General features: G+C 44.9%; 1 protein-coding gene across 4 annotated transcripts in view; it reads right to left on the bottom strand.

Annotated features, from left to right (window-relative positions):
- The window catches only part of LOC135507578 (serine/threonine-protein kinase DCLK2-like), a 109,385-nt gene that overhangs the window by 55,682 nt on the left and 35,416 nt on the right, over positions 1-18,287 (bottom strand). For 3 of the 4 annotated variants that reach the window (XR_010450674.1, XM_064927101.1, XM_064927103.1), the window contains exons 3-8: positions 12,009-12,123; positions 9,162-9,269; positions 8,876-8,929; positions 7,315-7,409; positions 2,092-2,173; positions 326-431 (exon numbers count right to left, since the gene is read on the bottom strand). Coding sequence is in view for 3 of the 4 variants with exons in the window: in XM_064927101.1 (XP_064783173.1) it covers positions 326-431; positions 2,092-2,173; positions 7,315-7,409; positions 8,876-8,929; positions 9,162-9,269; positions 12,009-12,123 (560 nt within the window). In the remaining variant the exon portion in view is untranslated. The remainder of the gene's footprint in view (positions 1-325; positions 432-2,091; positions 2,174-7,314; positions 7,410-8,875; positions 8,930-9,161; positions 9,270-12,008; positions 12,124-18,287) is intronic. The other variant, XM_064927102.1, reaches the window with a different exon arrangement.

The following is an 18,287-nucleotide window of genomic DNA, read 5'->3' as shown; positions in this document are numbered from 1 at the left end:
TTCATGGGCTGAACCCCAGACACAAGCACATACACAAACAGTAAATGCTTACTTAAATGCTATAAATGCCTGCTGTCATTAAGCCTTAGAAGCAGTTATGACATGTGACGTGGCGCTTATTAAGTCACATTGAAAGCTACTGATCAACATGGTCATTTATAAATGGGGCTTTTTAAGTCCAACAGCCTAGTGAACATTCATTACAAATATGAAAGTACAATTGGTATGCTATGAAACTTCCGGTCAAGCGAGAAGTTAAAATTAAAATAAGGTTTTAAATCCATCAATGAGATGTAAAGAAATGTAATATTCTATATTTACATACCGTTCTACACAGTCTTTCACCACGGCAAAGTTTCCGTCGCCTATGACCTTGCCGACCTTGTACTTATCCAGGACGGTTGTGATAGAGCTACAGCTGTTGCCGTTAACTGATGAGGAGAGACGTGTTACAACGGGGCACATCAGAATGTTCTTTCAGTTACTTCCTGTTGCCTACATATATACAGACTGAACAAAACACCTTCCAAAACAAGAACACCTTCCTAATATTTGAGTTGCACCCCCACCTTTTGCCCTCAGAACAGCCTCAATTAGTTGGGGCAAGGACTCTACAAGGGTCTAAAGAGTTCAACAGGGATGCTGGCCGATGTTGACTCCAATGCTTCCCACAGTTATGTAAAGTTGGCTGGATGTCCTTTGGGTGGTGGACCATTTTTAATACACACAGGAAACTGTTGAGTGTGAAAAGCCCAGCAGCGTTGCAGTTCTTGAAACAAACCGGTGTGCCTGGCACCTACTACCATACCCCGTTCAAAGTCACTTCAATCTTGTGTCTTGCCCATTCACCCTCTGAATGGTACACATACACAATCCATGTCTCAATTGTCTCAATGCTTAAAAATCATTCTTTAACATGTCTCCTCCCCTTCATCTACACTGATTGAAGTAGATTTAACAAGTGACATCAATAAGGGATCATACATTCACCTGGATTCACCTGGTCAGTCTGTCATGGAAAGAGCAGGTGTTCATAATGTTTTAGACACTCAGTGTAGAATGACGTACAATACCTACAAGTACTTACTCTGGCAAAACTTGCATTGCAGTGAAATGAATATCTCCTCGGAGTTTCCACAACTTATGTTAAGACAAAGCGGCTGAAATAAAGGATTAACGCGTTTTAATCTAATCAAAGTATAAAGTCATTCATTGCCCATTAACCCAGGCAGCCTAGCTCCTACCCTAGAACTAATGTCTGGCCTCTCCTAAAGAGGAACCAACAATATTATGCAGACACACAGCCCAAGGACGTGTTGATACCGCCTGGCTGTCTCACGCAGAAGCACACAGATCTTTTCACTTGTTCTCCGCATCACACTTCTCTGTCCCTCTGTTGTGAGTGCTGCTGTGATGCGGCACGTGTCGCTGAGTAAGAAATTCTAATATAACAACCTGAACCTGCATTGAGGTCCTAGGGGGGGATTGGGGCTGCATTGGGCCACGTGTTTAGGGGTGAGTGAGTGCAGGCAGAAGCTGTGAGAGTTGGCACAGAGACAGGATGACGCAGGGTAAAGAGAGGAGAGGAGAAGAGGAGAACAGAAGAAGAGAAGGGAGGAGTGGAGAGGGGAGTGGAAGAAGAGAAGGGAGGGGAGGAGAAAGGAGGCTAGGAGAACAGAAGAAGAGGAGAAAGGAGGCTAGGAGAACAGAAGAAGAGAAGGGAGGGGAGGAGAAAGGAGGCTAGGAGAACAGAAGAAGAGAAGGGAGGAGTGGAGAGGGGAGTGGAAAAAGAGAAGGGAGGGGAGGAGAAAGGAGGCTAGGAGAACAGAAGAAGAGGAGAAAGGAGGCTAGGAGAACAGAAGAAGAGGAAAAAGGAGACTAGGAGAACAGAAGAGGAGAAAGGAGGCTAGGAGAACAGAAGAAGAGGAGAAAGGAGGCTAGGAGAACAGAAGAAGAGGAGAAAGGAGGCTAGGAGAACAGAAGAAGAGGAAAAAGGAGGCTAGGAGAACAGAAGAGGAAAAAGGAGGCTAGGAGAACAGAAGAAGAGAAGGGAGGAGAAGGGAGAGGTTGAGAGGAGAAGGGGACACCTACCCTCAGGACTCATGTTATAGGCCAGCTCCAGACTGTGTGAAGACCCGTTAACATTGGTGGCAGATGTGTGATGTGGCGGAATCTGGAAAGGAGGAGAGAAATAAAGTAAGAGATGAAGAGAGAAGGAAAGGACAGAAAAAGAAGAAAACAGAGGTCAGCATCCTTCCCCTTTCAGCCACCAAGTCAAAACCTGGACACACGCATCACCATAGCAACTATAAATATCAAAAATGGGGCACACAATGGATTAGAGGTCAAGGTTAACTGGGCCAAGGTTAGCTGGGCACAATTGTTGGTAACGTGACTCCCAATCCAAAGCTCTGTTTTGACATCAATACTAGCAGGGTGATCAAAATAGCCAGTTACATCTCCAGAGTAATACAACAGGACTGGTCCGCTTCATAACATCGATCCAGAACGAAGCCCTGGGATCTAGGGACATTGACTAATGGTTTTGCTTTAAGTAGCATGCATTTGAAATCCAATATAATGCCATGACGGAGTGTGTCAGGATAACTAGCCCATGGATCCCCGTAGTGTTTTATAGTGCTTCAGAGTTCTGACAGGAAACTAATACAAAACACCCCCGCAATTAAATTGTATACGGATCACCACCTCAAGCTGAACCTCGGCAAGACGGAGCTGCTCTTCCTCCCGGGGAAGGACTGCCCGTTCCATGATCTCGCCATCACGGTTGACAACTCCATTGTGTCCTCCTCCCAGAGCGCTAAGAACCTTGGCGTGATCCTGGACAACACCCTGTCGTTCTCAACCAACATCATGGCGGTGGCCCGTTCCTGTAGGTTCATGCTCTACAACATCCGCAGAGTACGACCCTGCCTCACACAGGAAGCGGCGCAGGTCCTAATCCAGGCACTTGTCATCTCCCGTCTGGATTACTGCAACTCGCTGTTGGCTGGGCTCCCTGCCTGTGCCATTAAACCCCTACAACTCATCCAGAACGCCGCAGCCCGTCTGGTGTTCAACCTTCCCAAGTTCTCTCACGTCACCCCGCTCCTCCGCTCTCTCCACTGGCTTCCAGTTGAAGCTCGCATCCGCTACAAGACCATGGTGCTTGCCTACGGAGCTGTGAGGGGAACGGCACCGCAGTACCTCCAGGCTCTGATCAGGCCCTACACCCAAGCAAGGGCACTGCGTTCATCCACCTCTGGCCTGCTCGCCTCCCTACCATTGAGGAAGTACAGTTCCCGCTCAGCCCAGTCAAAACTGTTCGCTGCTCTGGCCCCCCAATGGTGGAACAAACTCCCTCACGACGCCAGGACAGCGGAGTCAATCACCACCTTCCGGAGACACCTGAAACCCCACCTCTTCAAGGAATACCTAGGATAGGATAAGTAATCCTTCTCACCACCCCCCTTAATGATTTAGATGCACTATTGTAAAGTGGCTGTTCCACTGGATGTCAGAAGGTGAATTCACCAATTTGTAAGTCGCTCTGGATAAGAGCGTCTGCTAAATGACTTAAATGTAAATGTATAGTTTGGTACTGGCACTTACCCTGTACATGGCTTACATTCTTCTGTTTGTTTTTTTCCCTCTCTTATTTCTTGTGTTTTTTTTGTTATACTCTTTTGATATTGAATACTGCACTGCTGGGAAGGGCTAGCAAGTTAAGCATTTCACTGTACTTGTGCAGGCCTTTTGAATTTATGTTAATTGACTGATTTCCTTATATGAACTGTAACTCAGTAAAATCTTTGAAATTGTCGCATGTATATTTTTGTTCAGTATAGTTTGGTAAGAAAATGTTTGATATTCAACTTTATAATCCATTATTAGATACAGTTGTATGAAAAAGTTTGGGCACCCCTCTGAGGCTGCATAATAATTTACTCTGTTGCCACAGAAAAGGATCACAGTGGCATGCCATTCATTTTCTAATAAAAGCTGAGAACTGGGGTATTGTCCAGACAAAGATTTTTAGTGTAGCAATATTAAGTTGTATGAAATTAAATCAGATGTGAAAAATAGGCTATGCAAAAATGTGGGCACCCTTGTCATTCTGTTGATTTGACAACATACCTGTAACTACTTAGCACTGATTAATTGGAACACACAATTGGTTTGGTGAGCTCATTAAGCCTTGAACTTCATAGACAAGTGCATCCAATCATGAGAAAAGGTATTTAACGTGGCCAAGTTGTTGTTCTCTTTGACTCTACTCTGAAGAGTGGCAACATGGGGGCCTCAAAACAACTCTCAAATGACCTGAAAACAAAGATTGTTCAATGTTATGGTTTAGAGCAGGGGTGTCAAAGTCAAATGGACGGAGGGCCAAATAAAAAATTTAGCTACAAGCCGAGGGCCGGACTGTTCGAATGTTCATTGAAAAATTTTTAAATGACGCATATAGTCTAGTGAACCTAATTGAACCTACTGAAAACCTCGGCAATGGTGTTTCTGCTCAGACTCACATTTAAAAAGAGTTGCCTTTTTTCTGGGCAAACTTCGTCACAAACTTTAATCATGCAGTTTTTGATGAAATCCCCCTCCGTAAATGGCCGGGCTGATTTAGCGATCTCTTCTGCCAAAATAAAACTGGCCTTGACAGCAGCCTGGCCTTGTGATTTGGCTTTTTTGAACAGAGCCTGTCGAGATTTGAGGCCTCGTTTTAATTCCTCTGCCTTTTGTAGCCTTTGTTCCATGTCCATATTCTTGTTTTTGTCCGCGTGTTTCGTTTCATAATGTCGTCTCAGATTATACTCTTTCAGTACCGCCACACTTTCTCCACACAGAAGACACACAGGTTTTCCAGCTACCTCCGTGAACATATACTCCGACTCCCACCTTGTTTGAAACCCCCGGTTCTCAGTGTCCACCTTCCGTTTTGCCATTTTTGATGGGTATCTGAAAGTTAATTTTACTGTGATGCTGACGACTGCTGTGCCAATAAATATTGAAATGAAGCAGCCTACTGCTCGGTGCGTCACCGTTGCATTGTGGGAAATGTAGTATTGGTGCGTGTAAAAGATCTGCGGGCTGCCGGCTTGCTGCGGTCTGCGGGCCGGTTCTAATAATAAATCAAGATCATCCCAGGGGCCGTAAAAAACCTTCTCGCGGGCCGGATGTGGCCCGCGGGCCTTGACTCTGACATATGTGGTTTAGAGGAAGGCTACAAAAAGCTATCGCAGAGATTTAAGCTGTCAGTGTCCACTGTGAGGAACATAGTGAGGAAATGGAAGACCACAGGCACAGTTCTTGTTAATGCCAGAAGTGGCAGGCCAAGTAAAATATCGGAGAGGCGAAGGATGGTGAGAACGGTCAAAAACAGCCCACAGACCACCTCCAAGGACCTACAACATCATCTTGCTGCAGATGGTGTCACTGTGCATCGTTCAACAATTCAGCGCACTTTGCACAAGGAGAAGCTGTATGGGAGAGTGATGTGGAAGAAGCCTTTCCTTCACACACGTCACAAACAGAGTCGCTTGAGGAATGCAAACGCACATTTGGACAAGCCCGCTTCATTTTGGAATAAGGTGCTGTGGACTGATGAAACAAAGATTGAGTTATTTGGTCATAACAAGGGACGTTATGCATGGCGGCAAAAGAACACAGCGTTCCAAGAAAAACACTTGCTACCCAAGGTAAAATTTGGTGGGGGTTCCATCATGCTGTGGGGCTGTGTGGCCAGTGCCGGTACTGGGAATCTTGTTAAAGTTGAGGGTCGCATGGATTCCACTCAATATCAGCAGATTCTTGGGAATAATATTCAAGAATCAGTCACAAAGTTTAAGTTACGCATGGGCTGAATATTTCAACAAGACAACGACCCAAAACACTGCTCAAAATCTACCCGGGCATTTATGCAGAGGAACAAGTACAATGTTCTGGAATGGCCATCCCAGTCCCCAGACCTGAATATCATTGAGAATCTGTGGGATGATTTGAAGTGGGTTGTCCATGCTCGGCAACCATCAAACCTAACTGAACTGGAGATGTTTTGTAAGGAGGAATGGTCCACAATACCTTCATCCAGAACCTCATTAGAGGCTATGGGAAGCGTCTAGAGTCTGCTATTTTAGCAAAAGGAGGCTCTACTAAATATTGATGTGATTTTTCTATTGGGGTGCCCAAATGTATGCACCTGTCTAATTTTGTTTTGATGCATATTGCACATTTTCTGTTAATCCAATAAACCTCATTTCACTACTGAAATATTACTGTGTCCATCAGTTATTTGATAGATCAAAATGAAATTGCTGATCCAAACACCCAATTATTTATAAATGGAAATTGTCAGAGGTGCCCAAACATTCATACGTCTGTAGGTAGCTCAATGGAAAGATAGAAGACGATTCTACAAAAACACGTCTCTTCTGTATTGATCTTACAGTCCTCCATTCTGTGGACGTTGTGTGCCTACCCAAACTCAAAAGAAAGTGAGCAGGTATATATCACTGTGTTAATTATGCATTTGGCGTAAAATAAGTGTTCTGCCCTTCAGAAGAGTACAGGGTGTTAGGACCTATCTTAATGGATAGGCCTCCCCTACTGTCACTTATCAGGCACAGAAAGAGGAAACACAAACTTTAATGGATCGAAATGATGACCAATGTTGGAAATAATGAATAATTTGACGAGAGGCCTTTTCCAAAAGAGAGAGCTGTGATGGCTGTTTGAATAGGTTATATGGGTTATTATAAGACTCCTTTTTCAAGCATTCTTGGCTTTCACATGCGACAGAATCCGCCAAGTCATCTCAGTAATCTTTTCTATTATGGAAGAGAAGCTCTTTCAACACTTCTAGAAGTACACAGACCATAAGGCTTATTTCAGTTACCTGGACTAGAAAACTGTATGCATTATTTAGTACGCCATCTAAAGGAGGAATCTCAAACTGAAACACCTTTGAACTGGGTGGATTACATCATCAATCTTTCTTTTCAATACGTTATTTTGTGATTTCTTCAGAGTAACTAAGTTATATCAAACGTTATGGACGTGCCAAGTAAACACGGTGTAGGTGTTGCCAAACTGTAATAATCATCTAGAGAAAGTTTAAGTGCTGTTGTCCCCACTGTCAACAGATTCAAGTGTTCTGGCCAACCACTATTCCTGATCTAGTGCACTTGAGGTTAAATCATTTGCTACTATATGTTTATTTATAGCATGTGTCTAAATATACAATCACTTCCTATATGGGAACATACAGTACAATATCATTATCTGGAGATTATAGGTGGTGTGTGTGTGACTCACCTTGAAGCTGTGTATACTGCGGGGGCTGGTGGGGGAGGAGCTATTGGATTTGGTGGACTTGGGGGTGGAGATCGTACTGCTGGGGACACCATTGACTGGGGAGGGGTGGGGAGAGAAGAGGAGAGCGACAGAGAGAGAGAGAGAGAGAGAGAGAGAGCCATAGTAAGACCATGATAGGGCGAGGGCTGGCCCAACAGGACGTGCTGATGTGGGGAAGGGCAAACGAGAGAGGAAGTCCTTTTTCCTCTGGAGAGATGTGGCAGGTTAAAAGTGTATTACTGTTATTACATTGTGTATTCGATTGTTCTTCATTTCTTTGAATACTAAAGGAAATGCCTCTATCACAGGAAATGATATAAGATAGGGCAGGAAATCCATTTGTGACACAACAAAGTTCACTTTGAATGGGTTTACTTTCACTGAGTTGAAAAATCTCTGTACTAACAGTTGTCCACCACGAATTCAAGTCCATGACCTTTCCTTAAGACCGAGTGCTAGATTTTCTTCAGGTGTAGTGTGGCGTTTCTTGTCTAGAACTGTGTGTGACTGTCCAACTTCCTGTCCGGTCCCCTCTGGGGGGAAGCAGGTCGTGTTTGGCTCCAACAGACAAACACGAAGGGTCACACCAGGTGCCTCCGCAGGCTGCCTGGATAATCTGTCTGCAGCTTAGGCCACACGAAAGCTACGACCCTGAGGGTTCAATGGTACCTCAAGCAGCCTACCTCCAGGAACCTCCCTGTGTCACAACCAGTCCTCTCCTCAAACAACAGGGCCAGGCATGGCCTTTCATTGGAGAAGTCGGCTGTATTGGTAATGGTAGTGTATTTCTGTCAAAGGCCTCATCTGCCACACACTCTAGGTTCTTGGCAGGTACACTGCCACACGCTGTACCCGTTCCCTGAGACAAACAATCTGGACCTGCGAACAACAGTCAGAACCACCAATACAGTACAGCACCTACGAGAGAATGTGATGCCAGACAACTGATGTGATTATTCAATTCAATTAGAAGGGCTCAGTGAAAGCAGCTGAAGACTAAAGCACTGAGGCTAATTTAGTACATGGGTTTGTATCAGCTGGTCCTGCACCAGTCTGTGCTCAGATTAGATGCATACTGTAGAAGCCAGAGAGAGTTTCTGGGCCAGGAAGAGAGGAGAGAGAAAAATAGAGAGCGAAAAAGAGAGAGAGCAAGAGCCAGAGAAAGAGAGGGGGAGAAAGAGAGAGCGATATCCAGATATCTTTAAATAGTCTTTGGTCAGGGTGGCAGGCCAGGGAGGTCCACAGTGGAGCAGAGCTCCTTCAGAGCAATTGATGGCACTTCCCTACACAGCAGGAGTCTGACTGACATTACAATATACTGTACTGAAAGAGACTAACTGGACCTCTCACAGGGCCCCGTCAGCCACAAGGTCAAGGCCAGGAGTCATTCCTGGTTAGACTTCATGCTCAGGGGAAAACTCAAGGTCCTAGTAATGATAGCTAGCTAGATGAAAATGAGTGGTTTGTTGTAGTGGGGTAATGGGCCAATAGAGTGGGCAGTGCAGGATGTCAACAGGCTTACCTGGGGATTTAACAGGAGACTGGCTACTGGTGGAGTAATGGATTGGTCTTCTTACTGCAGAGAGAAAGAGAGAGAGAATTGCAAAAAACAATTTTACAGCTCGAGGTTTCAATGTCCAACTTAAAGCCTCATAATTGGCCAAATTGGCCAAATGGCCTGTAGCCTGCCAAAATCCTGAAACTCTTTGAGGTGATTACACTAGTTAGTGTCAGATGAAAATCAGTTACTCAGTCCATCACCCAATAACTGTGTGTGTGTTTGTGTGTACGTGCATGCATGTGTATACCTATGCCCGGGGACTTGATACGGCGTGAGAGTCCAGGGCTCTTGCTCCCAGCAGCCCTCGTTGGAGTGGGCGAGCGAGCAGAGTATGAGGACTTGAGCACCCGGCATTCTGTGAAGACAACACACACAGGGTTAAAACCACACCGACACCGACCTCATTTCCTATCTAGCACAATTCAATACAGTCCCCAGTGTTCCAGTCAAACTATTTTAAAATAGCTCCAGCTAGGAACTAGCTCTATAATATAATTGGCTCTCTTTGAGAAAGCATTAAGTAGGGAGTGTTCAAGAAGTTAAGAATGTTTAATTCACGCAGAGAGCTTTCCACAAAAAAAAGAAAAGAAATTGCTTTTTCCAAACGAACACCACATGTGCAGTCATCTGTGGCTCTGTGCGCGCCATAACGCCATGAAAAATGCATAAGCTGTGGTAATTACGCTATCGTGTTTGCTGCCTTCTGCGCTGCTACTAACGCTGTTGTGTTAGTAACATTTCACAGAGGTGTGTCCACCAGTTGACAAGGCTGACAGAGCTGCATGCTGGAGCAGTAGGTGTTGGGGTAACGAGGTTGGTGGTTCAACTGTTTTGGTGGTGTTGCACAGACACATAAAACAGTGGAGGCTGCTGAGGGGAGGACAGCTCATAACAATGGCTGGAACCGAGTGAATGGAATGGTATCAAACACATGGAAACCACGTGTTCAATGTATTTGATACCATTCCACTGATCCCGCTCCAGCCGCTACCACTAGCCCCGTCCTCCCCAATTAAGGTGCCACCAACCGCCTGTGATAGAGTTGTTTTAGCAGCGTTGACAACAAACAGAGCGAGCTGCGTTCAGGAGCAGCATATTACTGGTTACTGTAATGAGACTAGTAGTTAAACTGTCTGGGTTTATGTCATATGCTGTTAATTGGGGGGTGTTACCGTGTTAGACGCTATTATGACACCATGAACACAGAGGAGGTACCAACCAGCTGTGGCCAATTGGAGACAAATGATTCCCAATAAAGTGGACGTGACCCAAGCCTGTTATTGGAGCAGACCCCAGGTGCGATTCAGTTTACTACGATGCTAGCTACTGTACCATGCAGGTTTGTTGACTTGCAGTGTTGACTTTTTATATCGTTCCCTAAACCATGTTTGGATTTGACACTGTTCTCCACAATTGAGTCTGACAGTGTAACAGCCCTTTGGGACTCCTGTAAGACACTGTGCAAAGACTTAGCAGCTGAAAAGAGGTACCTAGAGCAAACACTTGTTTTTCAGAAGACCTAATTCTTCAAATGGAGCCTGGCAGGAGAAGTAGGACAAGGAAGCGCTAAAACAACTGATGAACAGATTCAGATGAAGAAACTTAAAACACTCATCGTTAGAACAAACAGTGTTTACACCTGTGTGTGTGTGTGTGTGTGTGTGTGTGTGTGTGTGTGTGTGTGTGTGTGTGTGTGTGTGTGTGTGTGTGTGTTTTAAAGATGCACTATGCAGCAATGACTGCAATTTCCTTGTTGCTAACAATCTAATAGTTTGCCTAATTTCTGTTTATGTGAAAAAACAAACAAGTATAGTGTAGAGACTCATTGTACCATCTAAACTGCTGTGAAATATATTTTCAGCTGGTGTACAAAACCGAAAGTAAAAAGACACAAAAAACAAAACTTTAAAATGGGCCATATAGAAAGAGCACATAGAACAGACCTACCGCTTCTTAGACCTGCTTTCAATGCGAGTGACATATTTATACCTCACATTTCTTTGTGAATTTTGTCAGGTTGTCCAAAAAGTGACATATTGCAGCTTTAAATGTTATGTTACAGGAGCAACACTAACAGGATGTAGCTAGAACCTTGGGAATAGTTTGGAGAAGTGTCTAAAATTAGCCTGTTTGGATATTATAGACAGTACATCCTGTCTCTACCTTATCTAGCACAGAGGATAGGGGACTGCAGAGGAGTTGTACTGACATCGGCCTGCTTAAGATAACAATGGGTTAGCTATGGACTAAAGAGGCCATATCCTGCTGCAGTAGGGGGTATCGCTGCGGACATATTTTAAGTGATTTTCAAGAACGTCTTCTTCTCAACACAGGGATGGTACATATTCACATAATGACAGTCACTGAAGAACCATGGAATGGAATGAACTACTACAACTACACCCTACAAAATGTGACTGCAGCCACTTTCCCCTACAGAAGGCAGGAATCTGTGTGTGTTCAGACCGATAGTCTCACACATACTGTAATCAATAGTTTCCTTCTCTTGGAGGAGGGGAATGAATTTAGATATTGAGTGATGATCCCTCTATGTCAGTCATCATTAAGCATCACGAGTCACCGGAACTACTTTTAGAACAATTATGAGACTCATTCAACAGAAAATGAACGTTCACTATTGTGTGGTTGACAGATAATTATCATGTTACACCGTTCAGACACACTTCATCCTGACTTCTACTATGAAAAGGGGAAAGTGGTTTGGCATTGACATGTCTTTAGGGAAGTTACACTATACTATGAGAGACAGAAAGGAGGGGTGAGTCCAAAATGGCAACCTATTCCCAATAGAGTACACTCCTTTTCACCAGAGCCCTATGGAGGCTCTATAGGGAATAGTGTGCAATTTCTAGGACCTTTATTTAACCAGGAAGTCCCATTGAGGTCAGAAGACCTCTTTGCCGAGAGAGACCTGGCATGTCCCACGCACCCTATGAAGGAAAGAGGGAGGAAAGGGTTGGGACAGAGAGGCCATAGAAATATAGACACTAGAACAGGAATCTACACCTATTTCTATGAGAGACCAAGGTTTCACAACATATAGGTGATGTTATATTTAGTGAGTCAGGCCTACCAGAAGCCTTACCACTGTGATCCAACAGGAAGTCATCCTGGGCGTAGCGGTACTTCTCTGGGCCGCACGCGATGAACACGTCGTCCTCCCCGAAGAAGTCCTGGAGACAGGTGATCTGGGGAGAGGGGGAGAGGGAGAGAGGGAGGGAGTGAGAGAGAGAGTGAGGGAGAGATGTGCAGAGGAAGGTAAGCTAGAAGAGGAATCATGTGTAGGTCCTTGAGTTTAGAGGAAAAACTCTGGGCACTAGTTATAGAAATAATATGGGCCCTCGCAAGACATCTTCTAAAAGGTCTGTCTAATGGGGTGTACCCATACCACGCATCTCTGTGGAGAATCAACTCGTTTCCTTTGAGGAAACAGTAGCTCATCCACCATTTAATATGCAGAAAAAGCCGAATGGGAATCCAATCGTTTCACACCCCATTGTACTCACTATTGCATAATCTGTGTGTGAACATCCCACTCTCTGGGACATAGTCTTTCAGATGATTCTACTAAACATCACCATTAGATTAGAGCTGGATCCCACTCTCCGGGACATAGTCTTTCAGATGATTCTACTAAACATCACCATTAGATTAGAGCTGGATCCCACTCTCCGGGACATAGTCTTTCAGATGGTTCTACTAAACATCACCATTAGATTAGAGCTGGATCCCACTCTCTGGGACATAGTCTTTCAGATGATTCTACTAAACATCACCATTAGATTAGAGCTGGATCCCACTCTCCGGGACATAGTCTTTCAGATGATTCTACTAAACATCACCATTAGATTAGAGCTGGATCCCACTCTCCGGGACATAGTCTTTCAGATGATCCTACTAAACATCACCATTAGATTAGAGCTGGATCCCACTCTCCGGGACATAGTCTTTCAGATGATTCTACTAAACATCACCATTAGATTAGAGCTGGATCCCACTCTCCGGGACATAGTCTTTCAGATGATTCTACTAAACATCACCATTAGATTAGAGCTGGATCCCACTCTCCGGGACATAGTCTTTCAGATGGTTCTACTAAACATCACCATTAGATTAGAGCTGGATCCCACTCTCCGGGACATAGTCTTTCAGATGGTTCTACTAAACATCACCATTAGATTAGAGCTGGATCCCACTCTCCGGGACATAGTCTTTCAGATGATCCTACTAAACATCACCATTAGATTAGAGCTGGATCCCACTCTCCGGGACATAGTCTTTCAGATGATTCTACTAAACATCACCATTAGATTAGAGCTGGATCCCACTCTCCGGGACATAGTCTTTCAGATGATTCTACTAAACATCACCATTAGATTAGAGCTGGATCCCACTCTCCGGGACATAGTCTTTCAGATGATCCTACTAAACATCACCATTAGATTAGAGCTGGATCCCACTCTCCGGGACATAGTCTTTCAGATGGTTCTACTAAACATCACCATTAGATTAGAGCTGGATCCCACTCTCCGGGACATAGTCTTTCAGATGATTCTACTAAACATCACCATTAGATTAGAGCTGGATCCCACTCTCCGGGACATAGTCTTTCAGATGATTCTACTAAACATCACCATTAGATTAGAGCTGGATCCCACTCTCCGGGACATAGTCTTTCAGATGATTCTACTAAACATCACCATTAGATTAGAGCTGGATCCCACTCTCCGGGACATAGTCTTTCAGATGATTCTACTAAACATCACCATTAGATTAGAGCTGGATCCCACTCTCCGGGACATAGTCTTTCAGATGATTCTACTAAACATCACCATTAGATTAGAGCTGGATCCCACTCTCCGGGACATAGTCTTTCAGATGATTCTACTAAACATCACCATTAGATTAGAGCTGGATCCCACTCTCCGGGACATAGTCTTTCAGATGATTCTACTAAACATCACCATTAGATTAGAGCTGGATCCCACTCTCCGGGACATAGTCTTTCAGATGGTTCTACTAAACATCACCATAAGATTAGAGCTGGATCCCACTCTCCGGGACATAGTCTTTCAGATGGTTCTACTAAACATCACCATTTAGATTAGAGCTGGATCCCACTCTCCGGGACATAGTCTTTCAGATGATTCTACTAAACATCACCATTAGATTAGAGCTGGATCCCACTCTCCGGGACATAGTCTTTCAGATGATTCTACTAAACATCACCATTAGATTAGAGCTGGATCCCACTCTCCGGGACATAGTCTTTCAGATGGTTCTACTAAACATCACCATTAGATTAGAGCTGGATCCCACTCTCCGGGACATAGTCTTTCAGAAGATCCCACTCTGGTAGAACTGGAGGAGGAGGAGGGGCCATTATTATAATACATGTCATGTTGTTGAAGGACGTCTGTGCTATTTCATTATTTTCTGCACATCACTGCGTGTGTGTGTGTGTGTGTGTGTGTGTGTGTGTGTGTGTGTGTGTGTGTGTGTGTGCCTACATGCTGACGGCTCGCTCGAACAGCCCAATTAAAATCTGTCTGTGATGTGATAGCTCTTCCATGGTTGCTAAGCTCAGTGCCACAATGGACAAAACAACACTTTACAGCTTATAAAGTACTGCAGAGTCTAAATACACTGTCATGTGAGGAAATCACTGCAGCAAGCATTTCTGTTGTGTAGGCCCTTTCTTTATCCCTCTCTCTTTCACCTTCCATCTCCATTTTGTCTTCTCTCCACCTCCAGGTTAGTGTTTTTGTCATGAATCTTGCCCTGGAGGCAGCTCTGCAGATTGGTCACTAGCTGGCACATGATTCTAAACCTAACCTTACATTCATTTTGACTTGCAGCTGGCCCATCTAGCAGACATCTCTCAGTTCTGCCTCCAGGGCAAGATTCATGATAACAAAAGTCAACCTGTCTTCCACCTCTCCTTTCTCTCATGTAATATCTATAGCTACCATGATTTAATCACACAAAGCAGAGGGAGTTGCGCCTACATTACTTATCCACACACACACATACACAAGCTCCTCTGCATTACTGTGGTAGTGCATTCAGCCCAGGCAGGCAGGGAGAATCAGTGGGTGGACAGGCAGGAAGGGGATTCCTTTATCATCTCACCACCACACATCCCACTCATACCCTGGGAGAGGGGAGAGAGGGTTGACTGGTTGGAGTCAGTTAGGTAGGCAAATGGCACAGCCACAGAAGCTTGGGGGTTGAGGCAGTGGAAGACAGATGGAGAGCAGTCTGTTGGAGGACCTTCTCTCTCAGGACTGCAGATTTATACATTTCCCAACTCAAAACAGCAACAGCCATCATAACACATTGACCAAAATCCTCTTCCAATACAGATTCCAAATCTCCTCCATCCCCACACATCATTTTTAGGGCTCAGTCAGAAACTCTGTCATGCTGACTTAATACATGAATGGATGACTTGACAGACAGAGAGAGACAGAGAGAGACAGGAGACAGACAGAGAGACAGACAGACAGAAGACAGACAGGACACAGACAGGAGTCAGACAGGACACAGACAGGAGACAGAGATAAAGAGAGAAACAGAGACAGACAGAGACGAGATAAAAAGAGACAGAGAGAGACAGGAGACAGAGAGAGACAGGAGACAGAGAGAGACAGGAGACAGAGAGAGACAGGAGACAGAGAGAGACAGGAGACAGAGAGAGACAGGAGACACAGAGAGACAGGAGACACAGAGAGACAGAGAGAGACAGAGAGAGACAGACAGGACACAGACAGGACACAGAGATAAAGATAGACAAACAGAGACAGACAGAGAGCGGTGAGGTGAGAGGAGGCGTGTGTGTTTGGCAGGCAGTGGCTCTTGGGTGGCATAGCTGAAATGGCTGCCATTCCTCAGCCGGGATCACTCATACTGAGCAGCTGATAACCCGGACAACCAGCCATATGTTGGCATCGTCATAGCGACGGCTTTAAGACCGGGAGCAGTAGACATTTCTGGAACACTTCAGCTGCCTTTGATGATCTTTCCCATTGGATGAATGCCTTCACAACACATATGTAACCTACAGGTTACTGATCCTATGAGATGTGATAGTGTACATGCACCATGGATTAAGTCCAGTACCATGAGTACATTGTTAATGAAAAGGACAAACCATATGAGCTAATGTCGCTAAGCTGCTCAATGGTACTGCCAAGTATTAGTATTTTACTAGGGTCCCCATTAGCTGCTGCTAACACAGCAAATACTCTTCCTGGGATCCACACCAAAACACACTACAGACTCATGTAAAACATTCTAAATATGCAGACTCACAGTAACACATCAAATATTCTCAGAATCTAATGCCATAAGCATAAGCTGACATAACAGTGAAGTTCAGAATACTGCAGATCTAGGGTTAGAAAAGCCAGTAGTTTTCCATCCATCCAGGGCTGAGCTGTGTACAGTCCAGACACAGTCTGCATTATGAGGACACGGTGTGTGACAGCCAGCAGCCTCAGACTGCTGAGGTGGCCTTGTCACTGTGTCCCCTGCCTGGGTACAGGCCAGTGGTGATGACACCAGCAGACAGGACAGGGGACGTTGGTGACAGTGCGGGAGGGGGGGGGTCTCTGGGATCTGGAAATGCAATACGACACTATTATGGGTACAGTACACAACACAAGCCAAACACTTTTCACTTTCACACAGATGTTTGACAATTTGACTACAGAAGAGGCACTAGTTAGTCTCTTCTGAATTTACCTTTCAGTTGTCAGAGAGGAAAGTGAATTAGACAGGGTCATTTCGTATCGCCCCTGGAAACGGTTGCCGGTTGATTGCCACCTGGGAAACCACTGTGGCCACCCCACAGTGGGGCGATATGATTGTCCAGAAGGCTTCAGGTCTGGCTACCAACGTGGCAGGGGGAGCAGTTTATCCATTAATGCCACCACCCCCAGCCTCCCGGAGGCTGAATAGGATGACTGTAGATCACTGTGGGTCATTTAAGATGGCCTGTGGTTCCCAGGAGGCCAAGGACAGACAGAGATAAGGGGGATACACTCACAGGGTTTTGGAAAGAGAGGTGAGAAAGAAGGGATAAGATAGTCTTTAAACAAGGTTGTGTACACAATGTCTGCTCTCACAGCTTGCCAGAAGAAGCACAGTCCCAATTTTGCAGATCAGATCCTCTAGAGAGCATCCTCTCTAAGTGCACACTGAGGCCACGGTACCGTCTGGGGGAATAGTAGAGAACAGATTAATAAGGCAGGATAAGGATGTCAGACCTCATAGTCCATGTTGCTGTTTGTGTTCCCTTGACAACCACTGCCAGGATCAACAACAGCCAATGGCACACAGACCCTGTCAGGTTGAATTAGTCCTATCGGGGAGATTAATCGTTTGGGGGAGGAGGGGGGGGGGTCTTATGGCTGTGTGTCTTTGGGGTGTGTGTCTTTGGTGAGTGTGTGGTCATCTTATGTGTGTGTCTGTGTTTCTTTGGGGTGACATCTGTAACCTCAGTTTGCCTGCCCATCTCTAGATCGACAATGGGATGTTCCTATGAGGATATTGATGTGAAAAATCCATCATTGTCAGGCTCATGCTGTGGGCTATAAAATAACAATTTAAACAGATTAAAACATTCAGGATGATGTTATTACTTGCTAGAAGACAGCATGTTTGGAAAACCATCAACAAAAAAGACATTGCTCATCCTAATTTCTTAATTCCATTCTTTTAGATGTGTGTGTATCGTTAGACACTACTGTACTGTTGGAGCTAGAGAAACAAGTATTTCGCTACACTCGCAATAACATCTGCTATATATGTGTATGCAACCAATAAAATTTTATTTGACATTGATGTGAGCTAAAATATCCCTTTCACCCAATGGAGAATTGGGCTAAATTATCCCCGAAAGGGACGTGGACTGAACTGACAGATGTGAAGGCCATTGAGCTAACAACCACTGTGGGACAGAAAGAATCCTACCCAGCTCTCATACAGGACAAACAGAACATCACAAGACCTTTTGCGTCTTGAAACGGAGCTGGAAAGTCATCACTCTTTCACAGAGAAAAAGATACTCATCAACTGAAAAGCAAGACAGCGGTTCTCATAAAAGGTGAGAGTAGACTAGGCTACATCTCCTGATCGTTGCTTACTTCTCTTTCCATAATGAAGGTGGTTGCGGGTCGTTTAGTGGGTGTACTCTGAGGCGCTGCAGTGGGAGTGAGGATGAAAATAGAAACCCCCATTATCATCATCATCATCATCACAGGCCTGACAGCCCAATCGCTGTAATCATGGGGTGGGAGGGTGACAGTAATAAGAGCGTAAGAGGGGGTGGGACCTCCCAGTATGGAGG

This window comes from Oncorhynchus masou, chromosome 21 (assembly GCF_036934945.1).
Source record: "Oncorhynchus masou masou isolate Uvic2021 chromosome 21, UVic_Omas_1.1, whole genome shotgun sequence".
Lineage (NCBI taxonomy): Eukaryota > Metazoa > Chordata > Actinopteri > Salmoniformes > Salmonidae > Oncorhynchus > Oncorhynchus masou.
The sequence above is the reverse complement of the archived record's forward strand: the minus strand, read 5'-3'. Positions and strand labels throughout refer to the sequence as shown.